General features: G+C 46.9%; 1 protein-coding gene across 1 annotated transcript; it reads left to right on the top strand.

Moving 5' to 3' along the window:
* Positions 1-2,511: 2,511 nt before the first annotated feature.
* Positions 2,512-3,669, top strand: Rhob (ras homolog family member B). The gene has a single exon (XM_051143355.1). It carries the CDS (start codon positions 2,762-2,764, stop codon positions 3,350-3,352), a length of 591 nt encoding a protein of 196 aa, XP_050999312.1. The 5' UTR covers positions 2,512-2,761; the 3' UTR covers positions 3,353-3,669.
* The last annotated feature ends 23,094 nt before the right edge of the window (positions 3,670-26,763 follow it).

The following is a 26,763-nucleotide window of genomic DNA, read 5'->3' as shown; positions in this document are numbered from 1 at the left end:
GACCAGTCCTTGCAGGGAGCAAAGTGTAGTGAGTGGGAAAATCGCATCCCATGAGGAAGCAGCTGCAGAATGAGAGTTTCCCCTTCTTTACTTTGGTGGCATAATTTGCCCACTTTGTATTTTTAGCAATTATTTCATTATAGAGATTTGAGCTTGGAACTCGTGTACTAGGTGTGAAAATCAGGAAGGAGCGGACTTAATCCTGCTTCCTAATTCTTTGTATTTAAGTCTTTTAAAGAACCACATGGTACAAAGCTCTGTTTTATATCTTCTTACTATTTGAAGTTTAAGGGCATAGCCAAGATTCCAAAGCTATATTAAGATCAAGGAAAGCAATGCTAACAAATACAGCCATAAAAAGTTTTGACTAAAAGGAGAAAAGTATGTGTTGATAGGATTTTTTCCCCTAATAGACACACATGCGTTTGTGTGTGTATGTGTTTGCATTTGTGTGTATGTGTGTATGCACTCACACATACCAATGACAAACCTAAACCAATAACAAACCAGCTCCTTAGGCCTGGAAAACTAAAGCAGAGAAAAACAAAAGGCCAGGCCCTGTAAGTGGAGGTGATCAGGGTGAAGGAAACTCAGCTCTTCTGGTCTTTGAATAAGTTGTTCCCTCAGGGATGGGCTCCAGAGGTTAGTGGCACTAATGGAACATTTGGCTTGATCATATCTGTACAGCTACCTAGAAACCGTAACACTGGGATGACATGGGATGACTATGTAGGTTTGGTCAGATCATAGTTGAGAAGTAAGAACTAAAAAGTTCCATTCTGAGAAAGTGGGTTAGCTCTCCAACATCATTTACCCCTCCCCCTTTCTCTCCCAGTCTCATTTTGCTGCCTAGATTGACCTTCAACCCTACCTAGACCCCGAGCCTCCAGTGTGGCTGGGACTACCAGTGGCAGCCCTACCACTGCCCCAGCCACTTACAGATTCTTGCAAAGGCCAGGCATAGTGCTAGGTCTTCAACATGCTGAGATGAGAGGAAAGCCTGGCCCTCAGGCAACTCACAGCATGGGAGACAAAGAAATGGGCAATAACCTGTCCATGACATGGCGGGTCATTTCCTCTACCCTAGATCTAGCTTTCTTAGCTGGTACCCTTAGCCTAGCTTTCCGTGAGGGACCCCAATTTCAGTTTCAGCTATCTTTCAGGTGCTTTAAGTCATTCACTTTCCTTTTTGCTTTGTCCCTCTTTTTGGAGGGTGGGGAGGGCCCTCTTTGACTCCTCTTACTGCTTTCTGTCCCTTCTTACAACGGACTGACTTACATCCTTTAAGATAGGAGGTGGAGCCATCTCCTGCAGGATGGGGTTAATACATGAGCTAAGGCCTGGTGTATATCAAGACGCTCTATCCACTGCACAGTAACTGTGTGCTCACCTGCAGGTACCCTGAGAGGCTGCATCCCTATTTCCCCAGCTTCAAGCTTTTCATCTGCTCGATGAGAGTTGTTGCGGGGCATAGGTTTTCTTGCACAGTGTACTTCACATAGTTCTCTGGCTTCAGGATCTAGAATCAGATGTAATGTCGTAGTGCTGGGTGGAGGCTGCCTTCCCACGCTGGATTTCTTCTCAGGGGAGTGGCCCACACCTCTCTTTCCTTTGTCCTAGGGCTGTGCTTCTCCTAGATTTTTCTCCTCATCACCTCCACCCGGGAGACCTAAGTGCAGGCCCTGAGGAGAAGAGCCTGGAGGGGACTTACCCAGTCCCACCCAATTTACTGTCAACCTCTCACTGTGAAAAGGGTGCCTCTGGGCGAGTACCAGGGCGCGGCCCAAAGCAGAACTGGAGTTCGTCACTTAAATAAAGAAAGGGGGGGGGGGGAAAGAAAAGGAAAGGGGGAAAAAACCCAACAAAACAAAACAGAAAGAAACCCTTGGCTAGGAAACAAAAGTGTGCCTGGGTGTCTGTTTATGTAAAAACAAAACCACGTTATAGGTGCCGCCCCTCCCCCGTGGGTTTGATCACCCGCGCAGAGTTCACTCGGCAGCTAGGTAAATCTGAAACCGTGGGAGTAGCCAACGCCCCCACAAAAGTGCAGCTCATCTCGGAATTGCCCGCCCAGACCCAGAGTGCTCCAGGCTGCCTGCTCCACCGCGTCGTTCTCGGAGAGGCTGCGACGAAGGCGGGGACCTGGCGGCCACACAACCCCACGGGGCGGGCCGCCGCGCAGACTCCACAGTCACCGCCTCTCCCAGCCCGGCGGACAGGGCCGTCAATCACGCTCACACGGACCCGCCTTCGGACTGTGGTGGGCAGCCAATCGGAGCTAAGCTCCGCAGCGATGAGCTCAGCCCGATGGCTTTCCATTGGATGGCTATATTAAGAAAGTGACCGGACTCTTTAAATAGCGGGCGCTAGGGCCGCAGCCCGCATCTGCCACCGCAGTCTGTCGGTTGTTTTCTGCGCCTCTCTACCCTAGGTTTGGAGAGAACCCTCCCCGGGAAAGAAGCTAGTCGGAGTCCGCAGCACCAGCCGTCGCCTCGCACAAAGCAGCGCAGCTCAGGGACAGCCAAGGACCGCAGCACCGCCTGGTAGTAACGCGGCCATACGGTTCGTGCGCCTTATGCCCCCGCGCTCCTGCCGCGGCAGTCGGAGCGCCCCGAGAGAACCCACCGCCGCGGGGTCCCGGTGCAGTTGGCGAGCCTAGCCCGCAGCGCGCGGCCGCGGGAGAGCGAGGAGCTGCAAGCAGGGAGCAGGACGGCGGCGAGGCGCTCGCGGGCCCCTCCTGCTGCCCGCGCCCGGCTAGCTCATGGCGGCCATCCGCAAGAAGCTGGTGGTGGTGGGCGACGGCGCGTGTGGTAAGACATGCCTGCTGATCGTGTTCAGTAAGGATGAGTTCCCCGAGGTGTACGTGCCCACCGTGTTCGAGAACTATGTGGCGGACATCGAAGTGGACGGCAAGCAGGTGGAGCTGGCGCTGTGGGACACGGCGGGCCAGGAGGACTACGATCGCTTGCGGCCGCTCTCCTACCCGGACACCGACGTCATCCTTATGTGCTTCTCCGTGGACAGCCCGGACTCTCTGGAGAACATCCCCGAGAAGTGGGTGCCCGAGGTAAAGCACTTCTGCCCCAATGTGCCCATCATCCTGGTGGCCAACAAGAAAGACCTGCGCAGCGATGAGCATGTCCGAACGGAGCTGGCCCGCATGAAGCAGGAGCCAGTGCGCACGGATGACGGCCGCGCCATGGCGGTGCGCATCCAAGCCTATGACTACCTCGAGTGCTCCGCCAAGACCAAGGAGGGCGTGCGCGAGGTCTTCGAGACGGCTACGCGCGCCGCGCTGCAGAAGCGCTATGGCTCCCAGAATGGCTGCATCAACTGCTGCAAGGTGCTATGAGGGCCGCGCCCTGCCTCCCGCCCCTGCCAGCGTGGCTCCCCCTCCTTGGCCTGGTCGCCCACAAGCCGGGAGAAAGGGAGACCCACGCCCCCAAGAACACCACCAGACTGCCTGACATCTACTGGTGGCTCTGGCTGGTCACGCTGGGAATTAGCATGGGCACCGAGCTCCCTCTTCCCAGTGTCTGTGTGTGTCCAGCTGTGTGGCACAGGCCTGGGAACCCTGCGGAGTGCCAAGGGGTTCCTGAGCATCCTTTTCTAAAGAGCCAGGCCTCAAAGTGTGGTTGTGTGTATGTACGACTCCCTACACCCCCACCCTACTCCAACCCCACCCCCGCCTGTGGTTCCCCAGAGACATGCATAGTGGTCGCACCCCAGCAGATGTTCGATGACTCGTAACCAGCGAGCCACTACAGTCCCTCCATGTATGTAACATAGACCCCTGGAATCACGGGAGGGGAGGGCTGGGGATGATGGGGGATGTTACATAAATACAGATTTTATTTTCGGAGGCAGAATGGTATTGTTTAGTGGTGGTGAGTGGTGTGACTAGGGCCCAAGAGCAACTCCTTTCCCAGTCTGGATCAGCCGCTCGCCCGCCCATTGGAGCATGAACTGGCTTGGCCATTTTTTCACACCCTGGGGAAGACATTTGCAACTGACTTGGGGTTGAGAGGAAGCAGCTCCCAGACACAGAGTCTCCTGGGCCAGCAGCCCCCCCCCCCCCCCCCCCCCCCCCTCCCCCCCGACGAACCTCCTTTCCAGCCACCTGCGGAGGATCCACGGTGTGCTGCGCGGTCACTTTTGCCATAAGCGAACTTTGTGCCTGTCCTACAAGTGAGCATTGTTCAGTCCAAGAAACTTGTTGTTACTGAATTTATTTAAAGGCTGAAGCTTTTTTTGTTGTCGATGATGAAAGAATTCTTTGCACAATTGTCTCATTGTTTGACACTCTGTGCGCCTGTCATTTGCATAAGACAGCATTCTGACCACACTTGTATGCTGTAACCTCATCTACTTCTGATGTTCCAAACAAAACTATGACTTTAAAATAAGGAGTTTTAAAAAAGCCTAATTTCTGCTTCGTTTCCTTGAAAAAAGTGTCAACACTGTTTTGTGAATTACTTTTTTTTTATTTTGTGAAGCTTACGCACACTGTTTTGATAAAGGAAGGCAACACATATTGGGGTCTATTTAAACCTCTCCTGCCACAAGACACTCTTCATCTGTGTGAGAATTTCTGTACATTCTATGTGCAGAGCAGAGGAAAGCCACCTCCTTACTCCCTCTCCCCTTCCCAGCCCAGTGGTACTTCTACTAAATTGTCTTGTTTTGGTTTGTTTTATTATTATTTTTTTTTAAATAAACTGACAAATGACAAAGTGGTGAGCTTATGATGTTTACATAAAAGTTCTATAAGCTGTGTATACAGTTTTTTATGTAAAATATTAAAAGACTATGATGATGATGTTTATAAGTGGCTCCTGTGACTTAATAGTGTCATTGAATGAAAATACCTGAATTTGGGGAAAGGGAGGAATTCTCATAGAGAATATCTCTCCTATATATTCTCATAGAGAATATATCTCCTATATAATAAGGGTAGTCAATGAGCCTGGTGTCTTTCAGGGGATTGGGTGACCCAGAGAGGCCAAGTTGTTCCTGTCAGATTCCCTGTGGGGGATAAGCCAGTCACTCAGACACCCAGAGTGACTAATTATTGTGAATGTAGTCCCATTTCGCTGAGCCTGGAGGTCCTGGTTTGACTTCATCTATAGGCCTTAAAAAGGTGTCTGACATTCATTCTGGGCCATTGGTTCTCATGCTTTGAAAACGAGAAGGATGGTCATGTATGAATGTTAAGTGTAGAAGACTTTTTAAAGAAAATGTTTTTAGGGGGTGGTTAGTCAGGTGGACCAGGGTGGGAACTTAAGAGATGGGGTGCAGCCTGGCTGTGGTGGTAGGTGGGTCTCTAATTTTGAGGCCAGCCTGGTCTAAGTAGTGAGTAGCAGGACTACACAGAGAAACCCTGCCTCAAAAAAGTGTGTGTGTGTGTGTGTGTGTGTGTGTGTGTGTGTGTGTGAGAGAGAGAGAGAGAGGGGGAGAGAGAGAGAGAGAGAGAGAGAGAGAGAAAATATAGCTGATGTCTGTCCGTCCCCCACCCACCAGACTAAGCTGGTATCTCTGGGGAAGGGAATGTGTGTGTGTGGAACTCTTTGAGTGGGAGCCCCAGGAGGGAGTTGAAACAAGGAGCTGGTTCTTTTATGACAGAACTTTTGCCTGAATGTTTCCAGAAGGAACCCATAATGTCTTGTTCGAAGGACCGGGAATGGTGCGCAGACAGCAGGCTGGGTTCTTGTGTGGTAGTTACTCAAAGCTGGAGCAGCCGCCGCTGGGCGTTTGAGACAGGCTTCCTTCTGCAGTGTTCTCCAGCTAGACAGGCTGGTTTGCTCTTCGGAGACCACATTAAAACCCTCTAGACAGGATGGCTGAAATCTGCCAGCTCCGAGAAGCTTCCAGGGAAGGGCGCCAACCTCTCCCCTCTGCTGCAGGGTGATGTTTTTGTTTTTGGAAGCAGTGCTTTCTGGGTTCTTGGTTCTGGGTTGCCACCCTCTCCAATCCCCCCCACCCCCACCCCTGCCCCCTCCACCCTGGGTTCAGGCTGGGGAGGCCTGCTTTGAAGTTGCTTGCTTCAAAGCTGAGGCTTCTGTTTCCCTGTCTTCCCTCGGACTCTGAAGCACTTTTGTGAGCTCAGAAAAACCTGTCTGTGGTGACCTTTCACCCATTTAAACATTCAGGAACAGGGCCTCTAGGGCTGTAGGGCCCATTGGCCAACAGTGGGGGATTGTTTGGGATCCCTCAGGAGTGCAGAGACATCCAGAATTGCTGCTTCTCTTAATTCTATTCACCTTTATCCCACAGTTCGTTTCTTTTTAGTCAAAGACAAATCTTTCCATTGAAAACCAGAGTGTTTACTTGCACATTGCAGTGTCCTTCTGTACCAGGGAGTGCAGGACTCTGCTGGGGAAGAGCTCAGGCTTGGGCCAAATGCCCAGAACTCAGTTCTGCAGCCAACTATGTGAGAGCCTGGAGACCCGACTCCTGAAAAGGCCCGTTCTGGATTTCCTGCCAGGGCAGAACTGCCTGGTACCTACAGCTGTTTTTCATGTTTGTGGGAAGACCAACACACAGATGATGCATGGCAGCCTAAGTTACACTGGTTTTAAGAGTCAGGGCACTTACTACACTGTTCCTGTCAGAACACACTCTTTTTGTTACCTCAGGAGCCAACTGGAAAATATAAAGATGAATTGCTGTAGGCTGGAAAATCAATTAAGAAAAAGAGGTAAAACATCTGGTGTTATTCTTAGGATATGAAAATTCATTTTGCACATTTAAAATAAATGTGTTGAGTTCATTTAACTGTCAGTTGAACTATTTTTTTTTTTTCCTGGAAAATATGGGGAGTTTCATTGATCTTGGGCATTTTACAGTAAGGGCCATTGTCTAGAATTCTCCTTTGGAAGGTCTATTTCCACATGTGTTTTAGTAGACTTAAACTGAGGGTTTTTAAATTTAAGTGTGACCCTAATGATAAGGCAAGCTGGTTAAAACACAGATTAGTGCTGATGGTAGCCTCAGAGTCTCTGATCCAGTAGGCCTTAGTGGGAGTGTGAGAACAGGAATTGCTGGTTAGGTCCTAAGTGACAGTGATGCTGTGGGGCTAGGGACTACACTTTGAGGATGTGTGGCTTAGAATAAGGTAGTGTGCTTGTCACGGTAGAAAGTGGGGAATTGGCTTCCACATTACAATGAGCCAAATTCTGCAAACTTCTGCTATGTCCTACATGACTTCCTTTCCTGGGGAGCACAGCAAGGAAACCGGAACACCTGTTTATCCTGTATCACCATCTACTTTGTTAGTCCCGATGAGATGCTGGGGAGTACAGTGGGATGTTGTCCTTGCCCTTCAGGAACTAGGTCACAGCTCCTGGCTCAGGCAATGGGAGGGGTGCACTCACCTGGGCAGAGCATCCTCTGATGAAGGTACTAGGGAAGGGGAGGACAGGGACCCAGGGCAGCAGTTCCTTCATTTGTCTTGACTATTGGGAAAGATGTCACGGAGGAAGTCACTTGAGTAGAATCTTAAAGTGGGAGTGGGTGAAGTGTAGGTGGAAGAAATCATGACGTTGAGAGTGGGAGGATAAGCAACCTGGCCATTAAAACTTTGATGAGGTGTACCGCTTCTTTTAGTCACTAATAAGACTTGGCCTCTTTGGGGTGAGCACTGTGGGTAGCCCCTCAGGGATATATTTTTTTCAAAACAAGTCTCTACTCTCTCCTCCCATCTACAGCCCAGGATGCGTTTAGTAGGCCAAGGAAGAAAGCAGCTGCTGATTATTTCAATTTTTTTCTCTGTGTCTTGCAAGAATGTGGTGTAGGCATTAGCTAGCTAAAAAAACGAAAATGAACAAACAAAACCAATGACAAACAGTGCTTCTGGGAAACACACCCTTGGTTCACGAAAGCAATGAACACACAGAGGCACCTTGTGCCTTAGTTTCTTGGATATTTACCACATTGCTTGGTTTACCTTCAGGCTAGAGAGAAAGGATCTGGGTTCCCAGACTGTGTCCCCAACTCACTCAACAGCCTATATAAGAGGTAAGAGTCAGCCGAGCGATAGTGGCATGCACCTTTAATGCCAGCACTCGGGAGGCAGAGGCAGGTGGGTCGATGTGAGTTTAAGGCCAGCCTGGTCTACAAAGCGAGTCCAGGACAGCCAAGGCTACACAGAGAAACTCTGTCTCAGGGGAAAAAAAAAAAGGTAAGAGCCTAGAGGACTCAATTCATTCTTTCCTATTTATTCCCCTCCCCCACCCCCTTGAGACAAGGCTTCAAATAGCCCAGGCTAGCCTTGAACCTGCTGTATAGTGGAGGATCAGCTTGAACTTCTGATCCTCCTGATGCTACCTTTTGAGTGCTGGAATTATAAGTATGCATTTACTACTTTGCCTTGGGTATGTGGTGTTTGAACGCAAAGCCTTATGCACGCTAGGCAAGCACCCTACCACCTGAGCTACATCAACAGGCCATCTTGTTTATTCTTTCTTTGTTGTTAGTTAAGACTCTGGGCTAAGTGCTGTGGGAGGAGCTTGGCATGCAATAGATAAATAGATGCCATCTCTCCTCCCGTAAAGAATATTTCATCCCAGGACATCCCTAGGACAGCCAAGGCTACAGAGAGGGACCCTGTATTGAAAAACAAAACAAAACAAAAAACAAAACAAAACAAAAGAATATTTTATCTAGTATTATGTCTAAACAAGCAATTACAATGCTAGCTAGGATTGATTCACTATGCCCTAAGCATTATTCTAAGCCCTTTGTTTTGTAATTTTATTTAATTCTTATATTAATATCTATGATTACATATCAAATTATTCCAAAACTCAGTGGCTTGGAAAACCATTTATTACTTCAGAGTTTCTATAAATCAGGAATTTGGGCATGGTTTAGCTGTGTTTTCTGGCTCAAGCTTTCTCACAAGGCAGAAATCAAGTGTGCTCATGATCATAAAAGTCCTAGAGATTGGAACCCAACCTGTCTGGCTTTGGGACAACAATTTATGGTGAGATTATAATTTGAGAACGGTAAAACTGACTGGAGTGTTAAGGATAGGTGTGTGTGTGTGTGTGTGTGTGTGTGTGTGTGTGTGTGTGTGTGTGTGTGTAAGATCTTGAGGAAGACTTTGCCCTGGTCAGGTAGAGATGAGAGCCAGGACATGGGAAACAGAGAAGATTAGAGAAGTGAAGGAGAAGCTGTGAGAAATCTTAGTGGCGAGTCATCATGGCGACTCTCAGGACCTTGGCATAGGTAACTTTGAGAATGTCAGTGCCATTATTTAAGCCACACATAAGAGAAGATGAGCAGATTTAGGTGAGGAGTATAAGAAGGATGCACTGAGTTTGGTTTTCTACCTATTTCGAGTGGGATATCTTTGGAAATGACAACTGTCCTTAATCTCCTGGACCAGATTATGGTTCTATGTTCAGGTCATATAGAAAGGCCACAATTTTTGTTGATAAGAATAGAGTCCCTGGGGGACTGGAGAGATGACTCAGTGGAACACTGACTGCTCTTCCAGACGTCCTCAGTTCAGTTCCCAGAAATCACACGGTGGCTCACAACCATCTATAATGTGATCTGATGCCCCCTTCTGGCATGCAGGTGTACATATAGATAGGGCACTCATAAACAAAATAAATAAATTAACTTAAAAAAAAAAAAAAGAGTCTCTGAAGCTGGGCACAGTAGCACACACCTGTAATCCCAGCATTCTAGGAGGCAGAGGCAGGAAGATCTTTGTGAAGTCAAAGACAGCCTGGCCTACAAAGAGAGTCCAGAACAGCCAAGGCTACACAGAGAGACCCTGTCTCAATGCTCCCCCCAAAAAACTACTCTGATCATTAACAAGCCTTACTTTTCCATGTGTCTGAGAGGGCCTTTCCAGAGAGGAGTAACTTAAGTGGGAGGACCTGCCTTTCAGTGTTGAATTAACACTCAGCATCATTCCACGGGTTGTGTCCCACACTGAGTAATGCCACCCCTGGGTGGGCAGGGTGTCCATGGGATGAAGGAGCCCTTGAGTAAGAGTCATAGCTGTAGACTTTTTTTTTAGTTTTTTTTATTTTATTTTTGTTTTATTTTGTTTTTTGAGATAGGGTTTCTCTGTGTAGCCCTGGCTGTCCTGGAACTCTCTCTGTAGACCAGGCTGGCCTCAAACCCATAGAGATCTGCCTGCCCCCCCCAAAAAAAAAGAAATGAAAAAAAAGAGAGAGAGAGATCTGCCTGCCTCTGCTTCCTGAGTGCTGGGATTAAAGTTGTGTATCACCATTGCCCATGCATAGATTCTAAAGCCTGGACTCAGGCCCTCATGATTGTGCAGAAAGAACTTTACCATCTGTCCTTAACTCCATCATCATCATCATCATCACCATCATCATCATCACCATCATCACCATCACCACCACCACCACCACCATCACCATCACCATCACCACCACAGCTGCTATATTATTGTGTTGGAGATTGAGTCCAGGGCCCAATGCATGCTAAATATATGCTCTACAACTGAGATCTAGCTACAGCCTAAATGAATTCTGTGTTAAGACCACGCTTTGCACACTGACAGTACCAATGGAGAAAATGCCTTCTTCTCTGAACCCCACCTCTAGCAAAAGTTTATGATGTGCTCAACCCAGCCAAGTCTCTGGGGAAAAGATGCCAGAGCTCCTGAGCCAAACAGTAACAGTACATTTCCAGGGCTGAAAGCCACCTACATGGGATCACTTGGGTGGTTGCTTGTGCTCAGCTGTCACACTGGGCTTAGCTTCAAGGTTCAGAGGAAGGTGGGCAAAGAGTTGGGTTCTTGATTGGAAGCTTGGCAGAACTAAGCCTGTCTTTTCATTTCAGAAGTCACCCACTGAAAGTGCAGTTGTGAGGGCTGGGAAAGCAAGCCTCTCTGGCTTTAATGACTGTTATCTCTCCTTACCAACTGCCAGATGGAGTTTGCTTCTCTCTACAGTCCTGAAAAGGTAAGAAACAAGTGTTACAAGAAGTGGGTTCTTGTGAATGATTGATTCCATTTTGTTCCAGAGCTTATTTGATCTTTGGATAAACAACTCAAACCTTCTAGAAGTACCTCAAAGGGATGCAAGAACACATCTGCTATTTTAATAACAGAAAAGTTTTAAGTGGAACTCTGACAGTATACAAAGTATTATTTATATGAGTGCTTTTAAAAAGCACGAGTAAAATACACACTCTTCAGTAACAGCCAAATATGGAAGGCTCGGATATGTAATCACATATCCAGGCAGACTCTGTGGATGGGAAGATCCACTCATGCCCCCTTCTTTACATTGTGCATTCGTGTGACTACAAATTCCTCCCAAGGATGCCTAGAAATGTAGGCCAAATGGATACCCAATAAGCAATGGAGACAAAATAAACAAGACAAAGTGAACATAACTTAGCTGGCCTGGGTTCTCTCTGGGTTTAGTTGGGCCAGGGAGGAGCTATTCAAAGTTTTAACTTTATATGAGTGATAGTAGAAGTTTCAGGGTATACAGATGGTTACCTGCAGAATCTGAGGGAATGAGGAAAGATGAAACGCAGTGAACGTAGAAGCAATTCAAAGGCAAAAAAGGACAAATGAGGCTGAGCGAGCTAAGCATCCTCTCCCAGGCTGGTGTGATCTGACCCCTTTGGGTGACATAGTGACCAAAAGTAAACAAAGAGCTTCCAGCATGAGCAGTAGCAGCCTGCATGGGGTACAGGGGAGGCCTGAGATAGCAGCGGCCCATCTGCCACCATCTCTTTCGTCCTCAACGGATGCTGGAAGAAACCCAAGCTCTTAGGCTTCTCTAGGGCCCTCAAGTGAAAGGCAGAAGAAGAGAGGAGGAGGGGGGGTGTCTTCCTTCCTCTGTAATCTTATGGACTTCACTGTGTTCCTTCATCATCCATGGCAGCCTAGGTAGTATTTGGTATTGAGAAAGCCAAGCCTCACAGGCCAAAGTCCTGCTTCTTCTCTGTCACATCCTGGACATTCTTGGGCCAATTAATGTGGTGTGGTGTCGTGTGGTGTGTGTGTGTGTGTGTGTGTGTGTGTGTGTGTGTGTGTGTGTGTTTGTGGCTGTGTATGTGTATGTGAGGTGTATGCCAGTGTGTGGACCTTTGTGCACTGATGGGAGCAGAGGCCAGAAGATGGATACCCTGGATATCAGGGTATCAGGTATCTTTATCTCTCTCTAGTTTATTCATTTGACACAAATTCTTTCACTGACGCTTGAGCATTTTATTTTATTTTATTTTATTTTATTTTATTTTATTTTGCAGCTGGGCTGGCAGCCAGCAAGCCTCAGAGATCCTTTTAAGGTATCCCTCGGTGATGGACTTACAGGTGTGTGTGGTCATGCCTGGCTTCTTACGTAGGTTCTAGGATCAGAACTCCGGACTTCTGCACTCTTAACGGCTGAGTCGTCTCCCTACCCTTCAGGGCCAATTATTTTTATCCATTACTGCATCAGCCTCTTTATTTGTAAAATAATTTTCAAAGATTAAACATGATCAAGGCAGGTAGTTGGCACAGAGCCTAGCTCACTCCAAGTCCTCAAACAGTTGTGAGTACCAGCCTTTGGGTAGATTCTTCTCAATAGCTTAAGTACGAAGTGGAAATGGAAGTTAATTTGCTGAGTATGTGAATGCATCATTATGAAACCTCTTGTTTATTGAAAACCTTTTATTTTATTTTCCTCTTATTGAAAATAATTTTCCCATTACATAGTATATACTGATTAAGGTCTCCCATCCTTCTGCTCCTTCTAGTTCCTCCCATCTCTCCTCTCATCCAGATCCACTCCCTTTCTGCCACTCATTTGGAAAACAAAACAAAACAAAACAAAACAAACCCAAAACCAAAACAAAACAAAAAAACCAGGCAGTTAAAGTAATTTAAAAAATTAACAAAATAAACCATAATAAGTTAAAACAAAAAGTATCACATCAGGATTGGAAAGAAGGCCCTTCCGACCATAATATCCTCAGGGAATTGCATGGTGACCATTGTTTGCAGCCTCAGCATTCGGGACAGGAGCTAGCACATCAAAACTGCTCAGTGACTACACAGTCCCTGTATCCGTCAGTGGGCCTTTGATAAATTGGTGACCCTGAGAACTGCCCAGAGGAACTTGGCAGCTTACGCAGGGAAGAAGTGCCTTACCATCCAGGTCCCAGGAGAAGTGATAGCAGAAGTGGAGTCCTTCCAGTGTGCAATAGAAGGGTCTGGGACCAGCAGTTTTTCGTCCTAAGAGCACAGTGCTCCTGAGTGCTCAGCAGAGGCTTTACTGACATGGTGCCAGCTGTTGACTCTTTGACTCATAATGAGGAGTGAGGCTGGCCAGGGTACAAAGCTGCAGAGGCACTGGCTAGCCCCACCTGGATGACATAGTCAAGGGGTGGTTGGTAACTTGCCCACGTGACGTGAGTGCTAGTAAAGATGTTGACTGCCCTTAAATAAATCCAGAAATATAAGCTATAAAGATCTAGCCATTAGTCCCATGTAAGTGAGACACAGATGTACTAGGCTCAGAAATAGGGGCTACATGTATAAAGGGAGAAAGCGGGTCTCCACCTGCTGGCAGCCTAGGAAAACCCTATGACTCAACCATAAAGGGGGAGGGGCTGAGGAGAGGAAGAAGTGAGGAGGCTTGGTCATTTGACCATCACGTCTGTGGGGGGTCAGAGGCCAGGGCTTTTCACCAGCCTAGGGTGATGGAGTTTGCTAATCTGTTCAAGTCAGGGTAGACTTGTCTGTCTAGCAGAGAGGGAGAAGCAAAGCTTGATTAGACCACAGGGATGGACAGACTGAAGAAAAGCCCTTTAGACAGACTTGGCTCCATGGTTTTAATTTTAACTTTCCTGTCAAGGAGGATCGAAAAAAAAAAAAAAAAAAAAATCCTATCACCAGGGGTAAAGCACGAGGGGAAGGTGCAGGTGGAAATTCTTGCTCACTATTTCAGCTTTTTTTTTTTTTTTTTTTACAAAACTGCCCTTGAACTTGACTTTTCGGCAATGCTTGCCCTTGATGAGATCTGGACTGTGGTTTGGAGAAGGGTAGTCACCAGCAGGGTACTTGGCTGTTCCTAGTTCACTTTAAAGGATTGCTTTTTTTTTTTTTTTTCCTAAGTGACTTTGAGGTAGAATGCCAAATCAGTTCAGCTGGGCCAGATTCCAAATTTTACAAAATTTGGAGCAAACTTTGAGATCTATGCCCTCATGAGGTGGGAAGGTTGCCCTGGGGTGGTTGGCTATAGAGGGCAGAGTTAGAAAGTCACTCCCTGCCTTTGGGAGCACCAAGTGTGACTTCAGGCTTTGCCGGGTAACAGGAGTCTGGGAAGGCTATTTTAGCTGGGTTCTGACTCATCCTCTTCAAATCATCCCGTGATTGGTCAGGCTCTCCTTTACTAGGCCAAGGGTCAAAGTGCTATTTGATTTTAAAGAGGCAGAACCTGGGCTGGGTAGACATGGGCTTTATTTTTGGAAGTGGTGGCTGAGACCACTGGGTCCTGGTGGCTCAGAGCTAGCGGCCAGGTTGAGGCCACCAAGAATTGGGTCTAAGCCCAATGTTTGTGGCTACCTCCTAAGGGCAGACATGCTAGAGATCTACACATGAGCTTTGATTTGGTTCCTGCCTGGACTCTGGCACGCTGGTGGCTAGGATGACTTCGGCCACCTGTTGTTAGTCTGGTGACTTGCCCAAGTGTGTGTAGACAGGGTGCTAGGTCTTTCTTCAGTGAAGAGGCAGGTGTGGGGTGAAGGAGCAGGCTGAGCTCAGGCCGTGTGGCTGGGGGGGCTCCTGTGAGCTGTCCTACAGGGAATGCCCTGTGCTTTTCCTATGTGTGAGGCTTCAAGAGATAAAGTGCATCTTGCCACAGCTCATCCTTACGGCTTCCCCGCTGCTCTGATAGGAGGGAAGGCCTAAAGGTACCGCCCCATACCAATTTCCTAAAGTAAAGGCCCTTGTCTTTTCTATGACTCTCCTAACTGGTATCCCAGCCATTCAGAGCAAAGGTTTCAGGAGACTCACGGTTTGAAATCACTCTCCCACTCCTGGTCAGTCTACATGTGTGTGCTGTCCACTATACCAGGTTCTGCACATGTGTTGGACACTGCACCAGACCCATATGTATGGGGTCTTAATAATCAAAATAATAAGAATATATATTATATATAATCTTATATGGTTTTTCCTTGGAAATAATACAATATTCTCTCTATAGGTAGTAGCTGCTTCTCTGGGCTTTTGGGGCCTGGGAGGGGCAAGTTTCTGATGCATCAGAACTTGATACAGCTATCAATCAATTCCTATGGCAACCTCCCTTGACCTTTCAAGACTGGAGTGAGTTGGTCCAGCTTCTGTGACTAACTGTGCAATACTATAGCCTGGGCAAGTTATAAAACAAAAAGGCCTCTGGTCTGGAGGTCTAAGACTAAGAGGTACATTCGATGATAATTTTCTAGACTCAAGAGAACACACATAAATGTACATGTATGTGTGTGCACATTTCTTTTAGTTTTTCTCTCTCACAAAGCTACCAGTGATTCAATCATCACCCTGATGACATTCTCTACTCCGATTCACCATCCGGAGGCCCCCGAGCATCATAGTTGGTATAAGTTCCTACCTTCTTAATACCTCACAATGGCTATTAAATTTCAAAACATTCGCCCTTGGGAAGGATGGAGAGAAGAAGATACTGTAGTCATAGGGCTATTGCAAGTACCAGGAAGGGTGTGTCTTGCTTCACGCTGCATCAAGTGAAGGTTAAATGCTGCTTGTTGGGGTTGGTCTGGTACACTGTGTGTTTAGATGCTGATTTCTTTGCCCCAAGATCAGGTTGCATTCCAGACATGGGCATTGTCAATATTGTTCAAGAATTTCCTGTATCAAGGTTATGTAAAGAATGCTCCCCATTTATTTCTGATTGGTTAAAAAAAAAAAAAAAAAAAAAGAAAAAGAAAAAGAAAGAAAGAAACTGAAGAGCCAGAGAGGGGGCAGAGGAGACAGACAGTAGGTGGGACTTCCATTCCCAGTCTGGGGGTCAGAGAGAGAGAGAGAGAGAGAGAGAGACAGACAGACAGACAGACACACACACACACACACACCACACACACACAGCACAGCGAGCAGACAGACCGAGAGAGAGAGAGAGAGAGAGAGAGAGAGAGAGAGGAGACTGCGAGAGAGAGAGAGAGGAAGGGAGCAAAAAGAGCCAGGTCATGAGATAGATGAGCAATAACAGAGTCACCATGAAGACAAAGATGGAGGAAGAGTGACCAGGGCAAGGTAACAGGGCATGTGTCTGGGAAGTAGGCCAGGCTAGCGTAGATGGGTTAGAATAGATGAGAGTCTGCCCAGTTTACCGCTTTAAATATAACAGGTCTTCTTGGTCTCGTTATTTGGGAGCTAGAGCAGACGCAGACAATTAACAAACTGTAATCCGACAGTTGCTTATGGGATGGAGGAACTTCAGTTGCTGTAGTCTTCCTTTGCCTTCTCCTCCTCCTTTTTCTCTCCCCACCCCCTTCTCCTTCCCAGATTAGAAGGTGAGTTAATAATTAACCTGTTTGAAAACCATGAAGGCAAAAACTCCCCTGGGCATGACTTACATCCCCCCTCCCCACACAGACAGGGCTAGCTTCAAAGGGCTGTTTATTTAATTTAGTGTTGATGCTGACTTCACATGTGTAATGGTTTTTTTTTGGACAGGGAGGGTTGTGGTTTCACGTTGCATGGAATCAGGAAACTGTTTCTCTTGTTTTCCTTACAGAGGTGGACACTGTAATGCATGACACGGAGGAGTCTTTGGCCCCATTTGGCAAAAGGACTTGCTATGTGTGGCAGCAGGTGGCTCCCAAGGACCCCTGGAGGCCCTTCTATGGGGTTCCTAGTGTGGGCACCTCTGCCCTAATCTGCAGCTGCCACTGGACCTGAAGTGACCCTGGGAAGTGGAGAGAAAACAGTGGGTGAATTTTCCCTGTTCTGCGGCTGCTGCCAGCCCAGGAGGGTTCTTTCTGTCAGCTGGACACTTTAATGGTACACTTGGTAAAGAGTGGCCTCACAAGTACAGTTCTTGAAGGAGCCTTCTGCCTTGTGCCCTTGAGGAATCCGGGGGATTTCCCTGCCTTGCTCGGAGCACATCGGCACCTGTAGTTTCTTTTGCTTATCCAAATCACCTCCATCTCTTTAGAGCTAACTTGAGTGTTCCTCTCTGTCAGAGTAAGTCTGCTGACAACGAGGGCATCTTGTCCCAGGATAGCCACAAATGTAGCCCAGCACATTCATGTCATATTGTGATGCCAAGAGATTGGACACCTCCGAGAGAATACATCTGTTCTGTGCCTGGTGCAATGGGGCAAGCATTGATAATGTCTTAATCCTGAGGAAAGCCCCCAACTGGGTCCACAGAAGTTGGGGGCTAGGTTTGAAGAAAGGCTCCTCAGGAGTCACATGCTCTGCCATGTCTTGATGGGCACTGTTTCTTGCTGCTCTACAGTGGAGCTCAGGTGAATTCTTTACATCAAGGATTATTTGAGAATTATTTGAAAGCCTGTGTCTGTGGGTTTCCTGGTGTATGTACTTCATGCACAGGTATCTATATGTCATTCTTCCATGAGCCTTTCTGACAAAGTTCCAATATCTAAGGGGAGAAGAGTATATCAGATTTTTTTCATAATGTTTTTGTTAATTATTTGGGAAATTCACATATGAACTCTGAGCACGCTTACTTCCCAGGCCTCTCAGGTCCACCCCTTCACCTTTCTGGCCTCCTCTACCAGAGAGAGAGAGAGAGAGAGAGAGAGAGAGAGAGAGAGAGAGAACACCAAGTCCAAATTGTGTTGCCCATATACTCATTGGAGCATGGTCAAACTCCTGGTGGAGTTTTAACTCTATCTTATTTGGGGTTCCTTAATGCTTCTATCTCCCTTCCAACCCCCTGGCCCTAGGTAGGCGAGTCAGGGCACATAGACCTCTTCATACTTAGGGTCATCGGGTTCTTTGGGAAAATGCCAATCTCAGTCATCAGCATATCTAGCAGTCCAGCAACAGCAAACAGCAAACACAGCAGGACTTCTTCCTCCTCCTCCATCCTCCTCGAAGCCTCTCTTTGGGCTCTGATACTTATACTCTCCCAGAGTCCTCAGAATTCCACTAACTCCAGCTGGCAAAGACCACGTGCCTCTCTGAACCACAGGAGGCTGTTTACCAACTGTGGATAAACTGAGGCAGTCTCATATCCCACTTTTGAGATTAAAACAAAAACCTGCTTATATAACATAACTGAGTGTTTAAAGAACTTCCACTATACATCCCCTTAAAGAAGACTGAGTTCTTCCCTCCTTGCGCCCTGCCAGGAGCTCATCACAATTTGTAAGAGTTTGCTTTGTGATCTGTGTTACTGCCAAAGGCTATGCACATGTCCCTGGTCTGTGGTGTCATTGAGGGCCGTGTTGATGTGAGTGGCCTGTGCCATCTCCAAGGAGTATGCCAGACTTGTTTGTTTGTTTCTCTTGTAGTTGTGGCTGTCCTGGACTTGCTTTGTAGACCAGGCTGACCTCAAACTCACAGAGATCTGCCCGCCTCTGCCTCCCGAGTGCTGGGACTAAAGGTGTACCACCAAGCCTGGCTGAGTAAGTCAGAATTTTAAAGGTGGCCTGGAATAATTCTTAGTCTTTACAACTGCTTCTAGTTAATAAATAGAAAACATTAGGGAAGTAGATGTTGACAAATTCAAAGTTGAGGATATTATCTGTAGGAGAATTTTAATTCAGAACATGGCTGTTCTAGCAAGAGATCACATGTTAAAAACCTTCTAGGTCTGTGTGATCTGGCTGGAATAAAAACACATCTTTAATGTAGGAGACAGAGGAGACAGATCTGAGTACAAGGCCAGCCTGTTATAGAGCAAGTTTCAGGAAAAGAAAATCTTAGGTCCAGGCAGGGTGTTACATGCCTTTAATCTCAAACAATGGAAGAAAAGTTAGTTTGTAGAAGGAAGCACCCATGCTTGAAAGTGATGTCTAGTTGAGTGGCAGAAAAGGTGATGAATCAGAGAAAGATTTGACAGAATAGGATATGGCCAAGTCTCCCAAGAAGAGAGAGGAAACAGAAGCTACTAAAGGGGCAATGCAGAGAGAGAGAGAGAGAGAGAGAGAGAGAGAGAGAGAGAGAGAGAGAGAGAGAGAGAGAGAGAAAGGATGCAGTTTTACCCAGAGAGTTTATAAAGAGAGGTTGAATGAGAGACACAGGTGAAGACAAAACGAGCCAGAGAATGAGAAGGAGCCAGAAGATTAGAAACGATTACTGGAGGGGCTGGAGAGATGACTCAATGGTTAAGAGCATTGGCTGCTCTTCCAGAGGACCCAGGTTTAATTCCTAGCACCCACATGGCAGCTTATAACTGTCTGTGACTCCAGTTCCAGGAGACCTGACACCCTGACACAGACACATGCAGGCAAACAATGCATACAAAATAGAAATAAATTTTAAAAAAAATCTAGAGTTAGTTTGAAGCCAAGAGGAGCAATTGAGAGGCTGAGAGAAAAACCCAATAGAATAAGTCAGCTGGGAGAGAAGTTTGAGCCCGAATGTCTGAGTTGAACCAGCCAGCTATGACTTCAGTAAGAACCAGAAAGGGTGAGCTTATTCAGCAGTAAGTCTCAGAGGCTGAAAACATTCTAGGCCTAGATTAGATTGTATGGATGCTAGACATTTCTAGAAGCAGGCCTAGATTAGCAGAAGGAGGCAGTAAGCTCCCGAGACAACAATTACCTCAGGAGAATAAAAGTTCCTTTTTAAAATCACAATTTATTTTTTTTCCCCTGAAAAAAACTATTGGTTTTACTTTTAACATAACTACCACAAGTGGCAGAAACACCCAAAGTCATGCAATCTGAACTGCTCATTTAAAAGATAGAAAACTAAGCCTCGGAACAACTGGGTGGCTGCCTTAGGACACACAGAGCCTTAGGAACAAAATTTAAAATCTGTCACTTTCCTACTGTGCTCCTGCTCTCTCCAACATAAAAGTCTTAGGATATTTTAGTTATTAACTAATTCATTTGGGTTAAGGATCTGAGGAGGAAGTGGAACAGGCCTTGCCGTGTTCTCAGAACATTGCAAAGTGAAAGATTTTAGTAGGTTTGTTGTTTTTACTTTTTGTTTTTGTTTTGGCTTTTCGAGACAGGGGTTTTCTGTGTAAAATCCCTGACTGTCCTAGACTTGCTATGCAGACCAGGCTAGCTTTGAACTCATAGCCATCTGCCTGCCTGTGCCTCTGGAATGCTGGGATTAAAGGCATGCGCCACCACACCTGGCTGATTTTAGCAGTTTTTTAATGAGTTTTTGTTTTTTTATTTTATCACTCATTTATCCTCACTCTTTACTAAACAATTACCTTATGCCAGGCTCAGGGCTTAGAACTCTGTTTTGTGTCCTCAAGGGCAATGAGAGAGAGAGAGAGAGAGAGAGAGAGAGAGAGAGAGAGAGAGAGAGAGAGAGAGAGAGAGAGAACAACTCTTTTGTTGTGCCTCATCTAAGAGATCACTTGACCTTGGCATCAATACCTCCTGCTAGAACACTGTTTGAGACCTCCTCTGGTCCTTGGGCTTTGAAAGTTTGTAGAAGCAGGCAGAGTGTCCTTCTCTGCTTTGTCAGACCAGAGCTTATGGTTGATGGCTAACTCAGGGAGACCTGCACATTCTGTCTTGCTGGCCGATAGAGGACTCTAAGCCAAGATTAGATTCTAGCATGTGTTCTGTCTGTCTCTGTCTCTCTGTGTCCACATCTCTCTCTCTCTCTCTCTTTCTCTCTCTCTCTCTCTCTCTCTCTGCTTTCTTTCCCACAAGCACAGAGTATCAGTTCCAAGTTATATGGTCCTTATCAGATGAGAAAATTGACCCTTAGAACAGTTTAATCACCTGGTTAAGTTGTGACTGGTGAACTTTTCAAACCATTTAAACTTTTTTTTTTTTTCCTTCTGAGACAGGGTTTCTTTGTTGCGCAGAGCCCTGGCTGCCCTGGACTCTCTTTGTAGACCAGGCTGGCCTCTAACTCAGAGATTCACCTGCTGTCTGCCTCCCGATTGCTGGGATTAAAGGCATGTGCCACCATGCCCAGCTCATTTAAACTTTTTGTTGATTTAGGAGCCGGAGTATGAGAAGAGGTTTCCTTAAGAAAGACTTCAACTGAAGTGCTGCTGGTCCTATGATATCTTGGAGCTGGGCGTGGTGGCACACGCCTTTAATCCCAGCACTTGGGATGCAAAGGCAGGTGGATCACTGTGAGTTCGAGGTCAGTCTGGTCTACAGAGCAAGTTCAAGATAGCCAAGGTAACACAGAAAAACCCTGACTCAAACAAACAAACAAACAAACAAACAAACAAAAGATATCTTGGAAAGAAATCAAGTCGGCTGCCATCTCACTTTGCCACAGACTTCCACTAAGTCACAGCTATTATAGATGGCTCCGAGGGACTGGCAGTCAAACCAGATTGTCCCAAATGCCAGTTGTTCCTACTTCCTCTGAATGCCCCTGCCGTGGAGGCTAAGCCAGGTGGTAGGCAGGCCTGTGCTGCAGCAGTCCTAGCCGTAAGCACCCCCGGAAGTAGTCAAAGGCCATGGCTCCACCCAAGATGTTTTGGGTTAAGCATGGAATCATTGTTCTCCCTTCAAAGCCTCAGGATAAAAGCTGTCATGAATGCCCTGAGAGGGCGTGTGCCTTTGATGCTGTGAAGACCCTCTCTGACTGTCTGAGTAGCTCAGTTCTTGTTTCCTCTCAGAACCTAGGCTTTCTGGAGTGGGTGAGAGAGACCTCAAAGTTCACTGATCTCTCCTTCCCTAGTGAGCTTGTATTTCTTGGTGTACTTCTGCCCAGTCCTGTTCATAATTCTGAAAAACAAAACAAAACAAAACACAAAAGCACTTTCCTCTCTTTGGAAAGGACTACAACTTGTCAGGAGATCCCTCAGCCCCCACTCCCCCACCCCTATCCCACGCCACCTCCCACCCCATCTAGACCTCCCAGCTCTGTCATCTGAGGCCTCAGCATGTTCTCCGGAGAAGTTTGACTGTGGGCTAGGCTTCAAGGCAGCTATCCCTTGTTGGTCCTTGTCTGTCTTCCCATGTGGGGTTCCAAAACCCCCCCAATATACAGGGGGCGCCCAAAAGGGCAAACTGAAGAAGTGCAAAGCAGTCCCCCTCCAGACTCCAGTTGTACCTGCCTAAAAAGAGAAATGGGTCGTTTTGTTTTGTTTTGTTTTGTTTTGGACAGGGTTTCTCTGTGTAACAGCTTTGGCTGTCCTGGGCTCACTTTGTAGATCAGGCTGGTCTCGAACTCACAGAGATCTGCTTGCCTCTGCCTCCCAAGTGCTGCAATTAAAGGCGTTCACATCATGCCCGACTAGGAAATGGGGTTCTTATCTTTCTGGCCTCTGGTCAACATAGAACCATGGAAATCATGAAATGTTTTGGGTTTGCTCTCCGCTGCCTTGGAAACTCACTCTGTGTATATCTTCTTCCTGCAAGGGCATGACCCGTGACCTACCACCCTAAGGACTGGGCTCTGATTGAATTCTCTTTGACTCATGTCTCAACGTAAACATCGTTGAGGCCAAGAATTTTCTAGATAATTTGAAAATGTTCATAAAGAACAAAGCAACAGGCCTCCTGCTGGGCTGGATTTTGGGATGTGTGCCAACCCCAATGCTGACCAAACCCGGGTACACACCCATATGGTCACAGAAGCTGAGCAACAGCTATAAGCAGAGATCTGCAGGCTGAGGTAGGACCCCATCTGGTATCAGGTCAAACTCCATAGCTAACCATTGGTGTTTTGGTTTGTGTCTGGGTAAGAGGCAGAGGACCCTGGGGACCAAGTAGCTGGGGTAGCTTGTAGGACAGAGCTGACCCTTAAGTCTCAGAGGTGACCTCTGGAGGACTGAGTAGTATTTGCCTGGACAGCTTCTTAATGAGGTCTTCTAGGCCCCTGGCCTTCCCTTTCATACACTCAGAAACACTTAATATTCAGCAGAGCAGCCCAGCAGAGGCGAGTCTTTTATTGTCTGCCTAACTGGATGAGCAAAACTCCCAGGGGTTATTTAGACCATAGTTAAAAAGAACTCAAGACCGTGGCCTGATCTGAAATGTATAGGGGAGAATAATGGAAGGTTCTGCTAGGTCTCTGGAGATGAAGTGGAGGGCACTAGCATGTGTGCGTGCCTGCGTGCGTGCGTGCATGGCTCTTTAAGGGATGTCGTTATCCCTTATGCTCCAACAAGAACAGAGTTCAAATCCAAGAACAGTGGCAGACAAGTCTGTTGAGCAGTGCTGGGGAGCTGGTAGGCTGGGTGCAGTTAGAGAAGCATTGTTCACTTTCCCTCAGTAATAATTGTGACTCGGATTGAATGTTTGTGCTTGACCGTGGGTTCATGTGTGTGTGTTTGAACTGATGACTTGGTTGAAGAGGAGCCCAGTTTTATCTTGTACTTGAGTGGGATACCTAGAAAAGGACCAAACTTAGTGTCCCAAATTCCAAGGCCAACTTGAGTTATTCTCCTGATCACCCGTGCTTGGCCCTACCCTCGAAGACCAATGGTGGCTTTGGACTCAATTCCCATAATTATGAAACAGACTGCCAAGGATTACAGTATTCCCCTATTGCCCGACTGGGAAGCAAATGGGAGCAGGTGGCTCAGCTGTTGAACCTGACCCTACCTTAAAAGATGGCCTGGGCTGGAGAGATGGCTCAGCGGTTAAGAGCACCAACTGCTCTTCCAGAGGTCCTGAGTTCAATTCCCAACAACCACATGGTGGCTTACAACTATCTGTAATGTGATCTGATGTGCACGGTATACATAATAAATAAGAAAAAAAAGTAAAAAAAAAAAAAAAAAAAAAAAAAGATGGCCTGAGATTTCCCCTATGGTACAGAAGGAGATTTGTGCTGAAGAGATGCAACTGTAAGGAGGCCTTGCACCTGAGGATGAACTTTGCTCAGCCTGGTTCTGTTCGGTAGAGCTAGGGTGAGGACCCTGCCCCAGTGTGCGACCATCAGAACACAGTCCAGGAATGGAGTCATGCAAGGAGGAGTCTAGTGCTTGTGAGAAAATGCCAAGAAAACAAGCCAAGAGCCATGTGGCCTCAATTTCTTTAAAACCACGAAATGGTTCTTGGAATGTGTCTTCCCTCCCTTTCCAGGTGTAGTGGGTAGGAGCGCGTTTACCTCAGATTGCTTGTTACAGCTGGATATTGATATTTGTTTATACGGCTTTTTCACTTGCACGCAGCTTGTCCTTGTGAATGGATACTTTACTTACCTTGTGAATGGATATAACTTGGCGGAGGCTTGGATAAAGTTGGCTGTTGCATGAGACTTTGGTCAGCCTCATTTAGGAGCTCCGTCCTCCGAGGTCCCATTGCCTCTGACATGGGACTATTTTAGAGAAAGCTGTCTGAGTTGTGCTTAATTACCTTTAGCCCAAGGCTGCACGAGGTCAAAGTTGAAACCTTCAAGATGACTTTAGCAGGACCAGTAGATTGTCTATTGTGTAGGCGAAGCTCTTTGCCAGCCTCAGATGAGCCACATATAAGCAGGAGCCAAAGATGGGAGAGCTCCAATCAGTGTGCTACCTGGAGAGGTCCTTTCCAGGGTTTCTTGGTGAAGTCAAACTCCAAGAACTAGGGCGGGCACACAGTCAGTCCTTGTTGAATGGATGGTTCAAACAGGGCATAATGAGTCAACTTTGCTGTAACAGTAAACAGCCTGACATCCCTGACTTTGAGCATGTACGTGTGTGACTTTGAAAGTTGCAGGGCAAAGTTACTTGTCATTAATATACATGATGGAAAAGCATGGTTTTTGTCACCGCTGAAGACATTAGTTATAACGTGACATTTTTATTTTGACTCAGATCTGTTCTACTTGCTAGGAAGCAGAAACCATTATACAGGAAATACTTTTCAAAACTCATATTACAATGCTTTTTAGGCTTTTAAAAAAATGTGTATACATGTGAATATAGCATTTGATTTTGCAATTCTCTTTGGAGTTGTGGAGGGTAAAGTAGTTTCAGCATTCCCATTTTACAGCAAGGGGATGTTGAGGCTGAACGTACCCCCAAAATACACAAAACTGAGACAGAAATGACTTGAGATTGTGTGCCTTTCTAGCAGTCCAATCTGGGGGAAGTTGAGTCATCAAAGTGTGTAATTTTCCTTTTGTTCCACCAAATGAGAGGTGGCACTCAATCTGGTCTGCATGGAAATGCTATTATAAGCCAGATGCAGGCTCTGAAGGACTGTGCAATTACCAGGACAAGGGTATAATTTAGGGAGCGCAGCCTGGGTGGGCTTTACTTATGGCAAACTCTGCTATTATCAGACAAGATCATGTGTGTGAACCAAAGCAAGGTGAGTCTGGTCCCAAGCACTGTCTGGCCCAGGCAGGCTACAGCTTTCGTTTCTTGAAGGTACTCAATGTGTCTAGGGCCATTTCTGTGAACCCAGAGTAAAAACCAAGTGAAACACAGGTACAGTGACCCCTGGTAGTGGCCTCCTTAACTCCATCACCCAGGTTCTGGGCAGTGTTTCAGCCCCTGTGAGAAGCCCAGGCTGAACTTTTCCCCTATTCAGAGTACCACAGTCAACTGCCAGTCCTGATGGGCTGAGCTGTGGTTCAAAACAGAAAGGCCAGCTGCATTCTGAGGATGGATGCTTACTTCACCTCTGGTGTTCACCAAGGCACAATGGAGGCCTTTTGGTTCAGTGACCTCACCTGGAGACCAGGGGTGAGGTAGGAATGCAGATGAGAACAGCTGCTGGCCAATACGCTCCTGGGCTGTAAGCTCGTGCACAGTGAACTCCTGCTCTCTGCCCCTCATGGTCTGATACAGTCTTCAAACCAGCACATGAGGTAGAGAGTCTTACTCGCGTTTTACAGAGGGAAGCCTACATGAAGGGATTTAATGATCCGTGAAAAGAGGAGGAAAAACAGCGGACCCTAACATTTAAAAAAAAAAAAAACCTTCCACATCACAGCTAGCCTGTGTTTACTTCTGGACCCAATTTTCCTCAGACAAACAACCCAGAAAGTGGAATGAAGCAAGGCCACAGCCTGAGTTTCACAAAACAAGGTTACTGTGCCCTGTTCTTGTTTACAGTACCAAACATCCCTCTGTGACTAAAATACACAACTGCTACGCCATCCTTGGAGCTGATCTTTCTTGAAGGTACGATTTATGAAGGCACTCAAAGCAAAGAATTGCCCATGCTTGCTTACAGCATCCATTCAAAGCAGACTCTGCCGAATGCCCCTGTCAACCCTGACTCCTGTCAGGAGAGTGACAGTGACACCTTCTCAGCACTGTGAAGTGCTCAAGTCTCCACAGTGTGCTCCCCACTGAAGGAAGACCAAAGTTCTGATAACCACTCCTGGTGGCCCTTGATGGTGATAGTGCACTCTAAACCTCCATACGCTCAAAAGTCACCCCAGCCATTGGCTCTTTCTCCTTGCTGACCATTTGAAAGAAGAGAATATAAGGCCAAACACCACTCACTGTCATGTGGTCTCACCCCCTGGTCAGGCCAGTATGATTGGCCCACAGCATATAAAGCGACCATCTCATTCACTTCGGTGTCCCACCCTCTTGGTGCCTGGCACATAAGGCTGCCATGTGCTTCATCGGAGAAGACAGCTGAGACCCCTTTCCTAGTATTGTTCTTTGTTCTTGATAATGTCTCTAAACAGCATCCCTCAGCCCGGTACCTTGAGGTTAAAGGAGACTGCTAGCT

This window comes from Acomys russatus, chromosome 1, assembly GCF_903995435.1.
Source record: "Acomys russatus chromosome 1, mAcoRus1.1, whole genome shotgun sequence".
Taxonomy (NCBI): domain Eukaryota; kingdom Metazoa; phylum Chordata; class Mammalia; order Rodentia; family Muridae; genus Acomys; species Acomys russatus.
The sequence above is the reverse complement of the archived record's forward strand: the minus strand, read 5'-3'. Positions and strand labels throughout refer to the sequence as shown.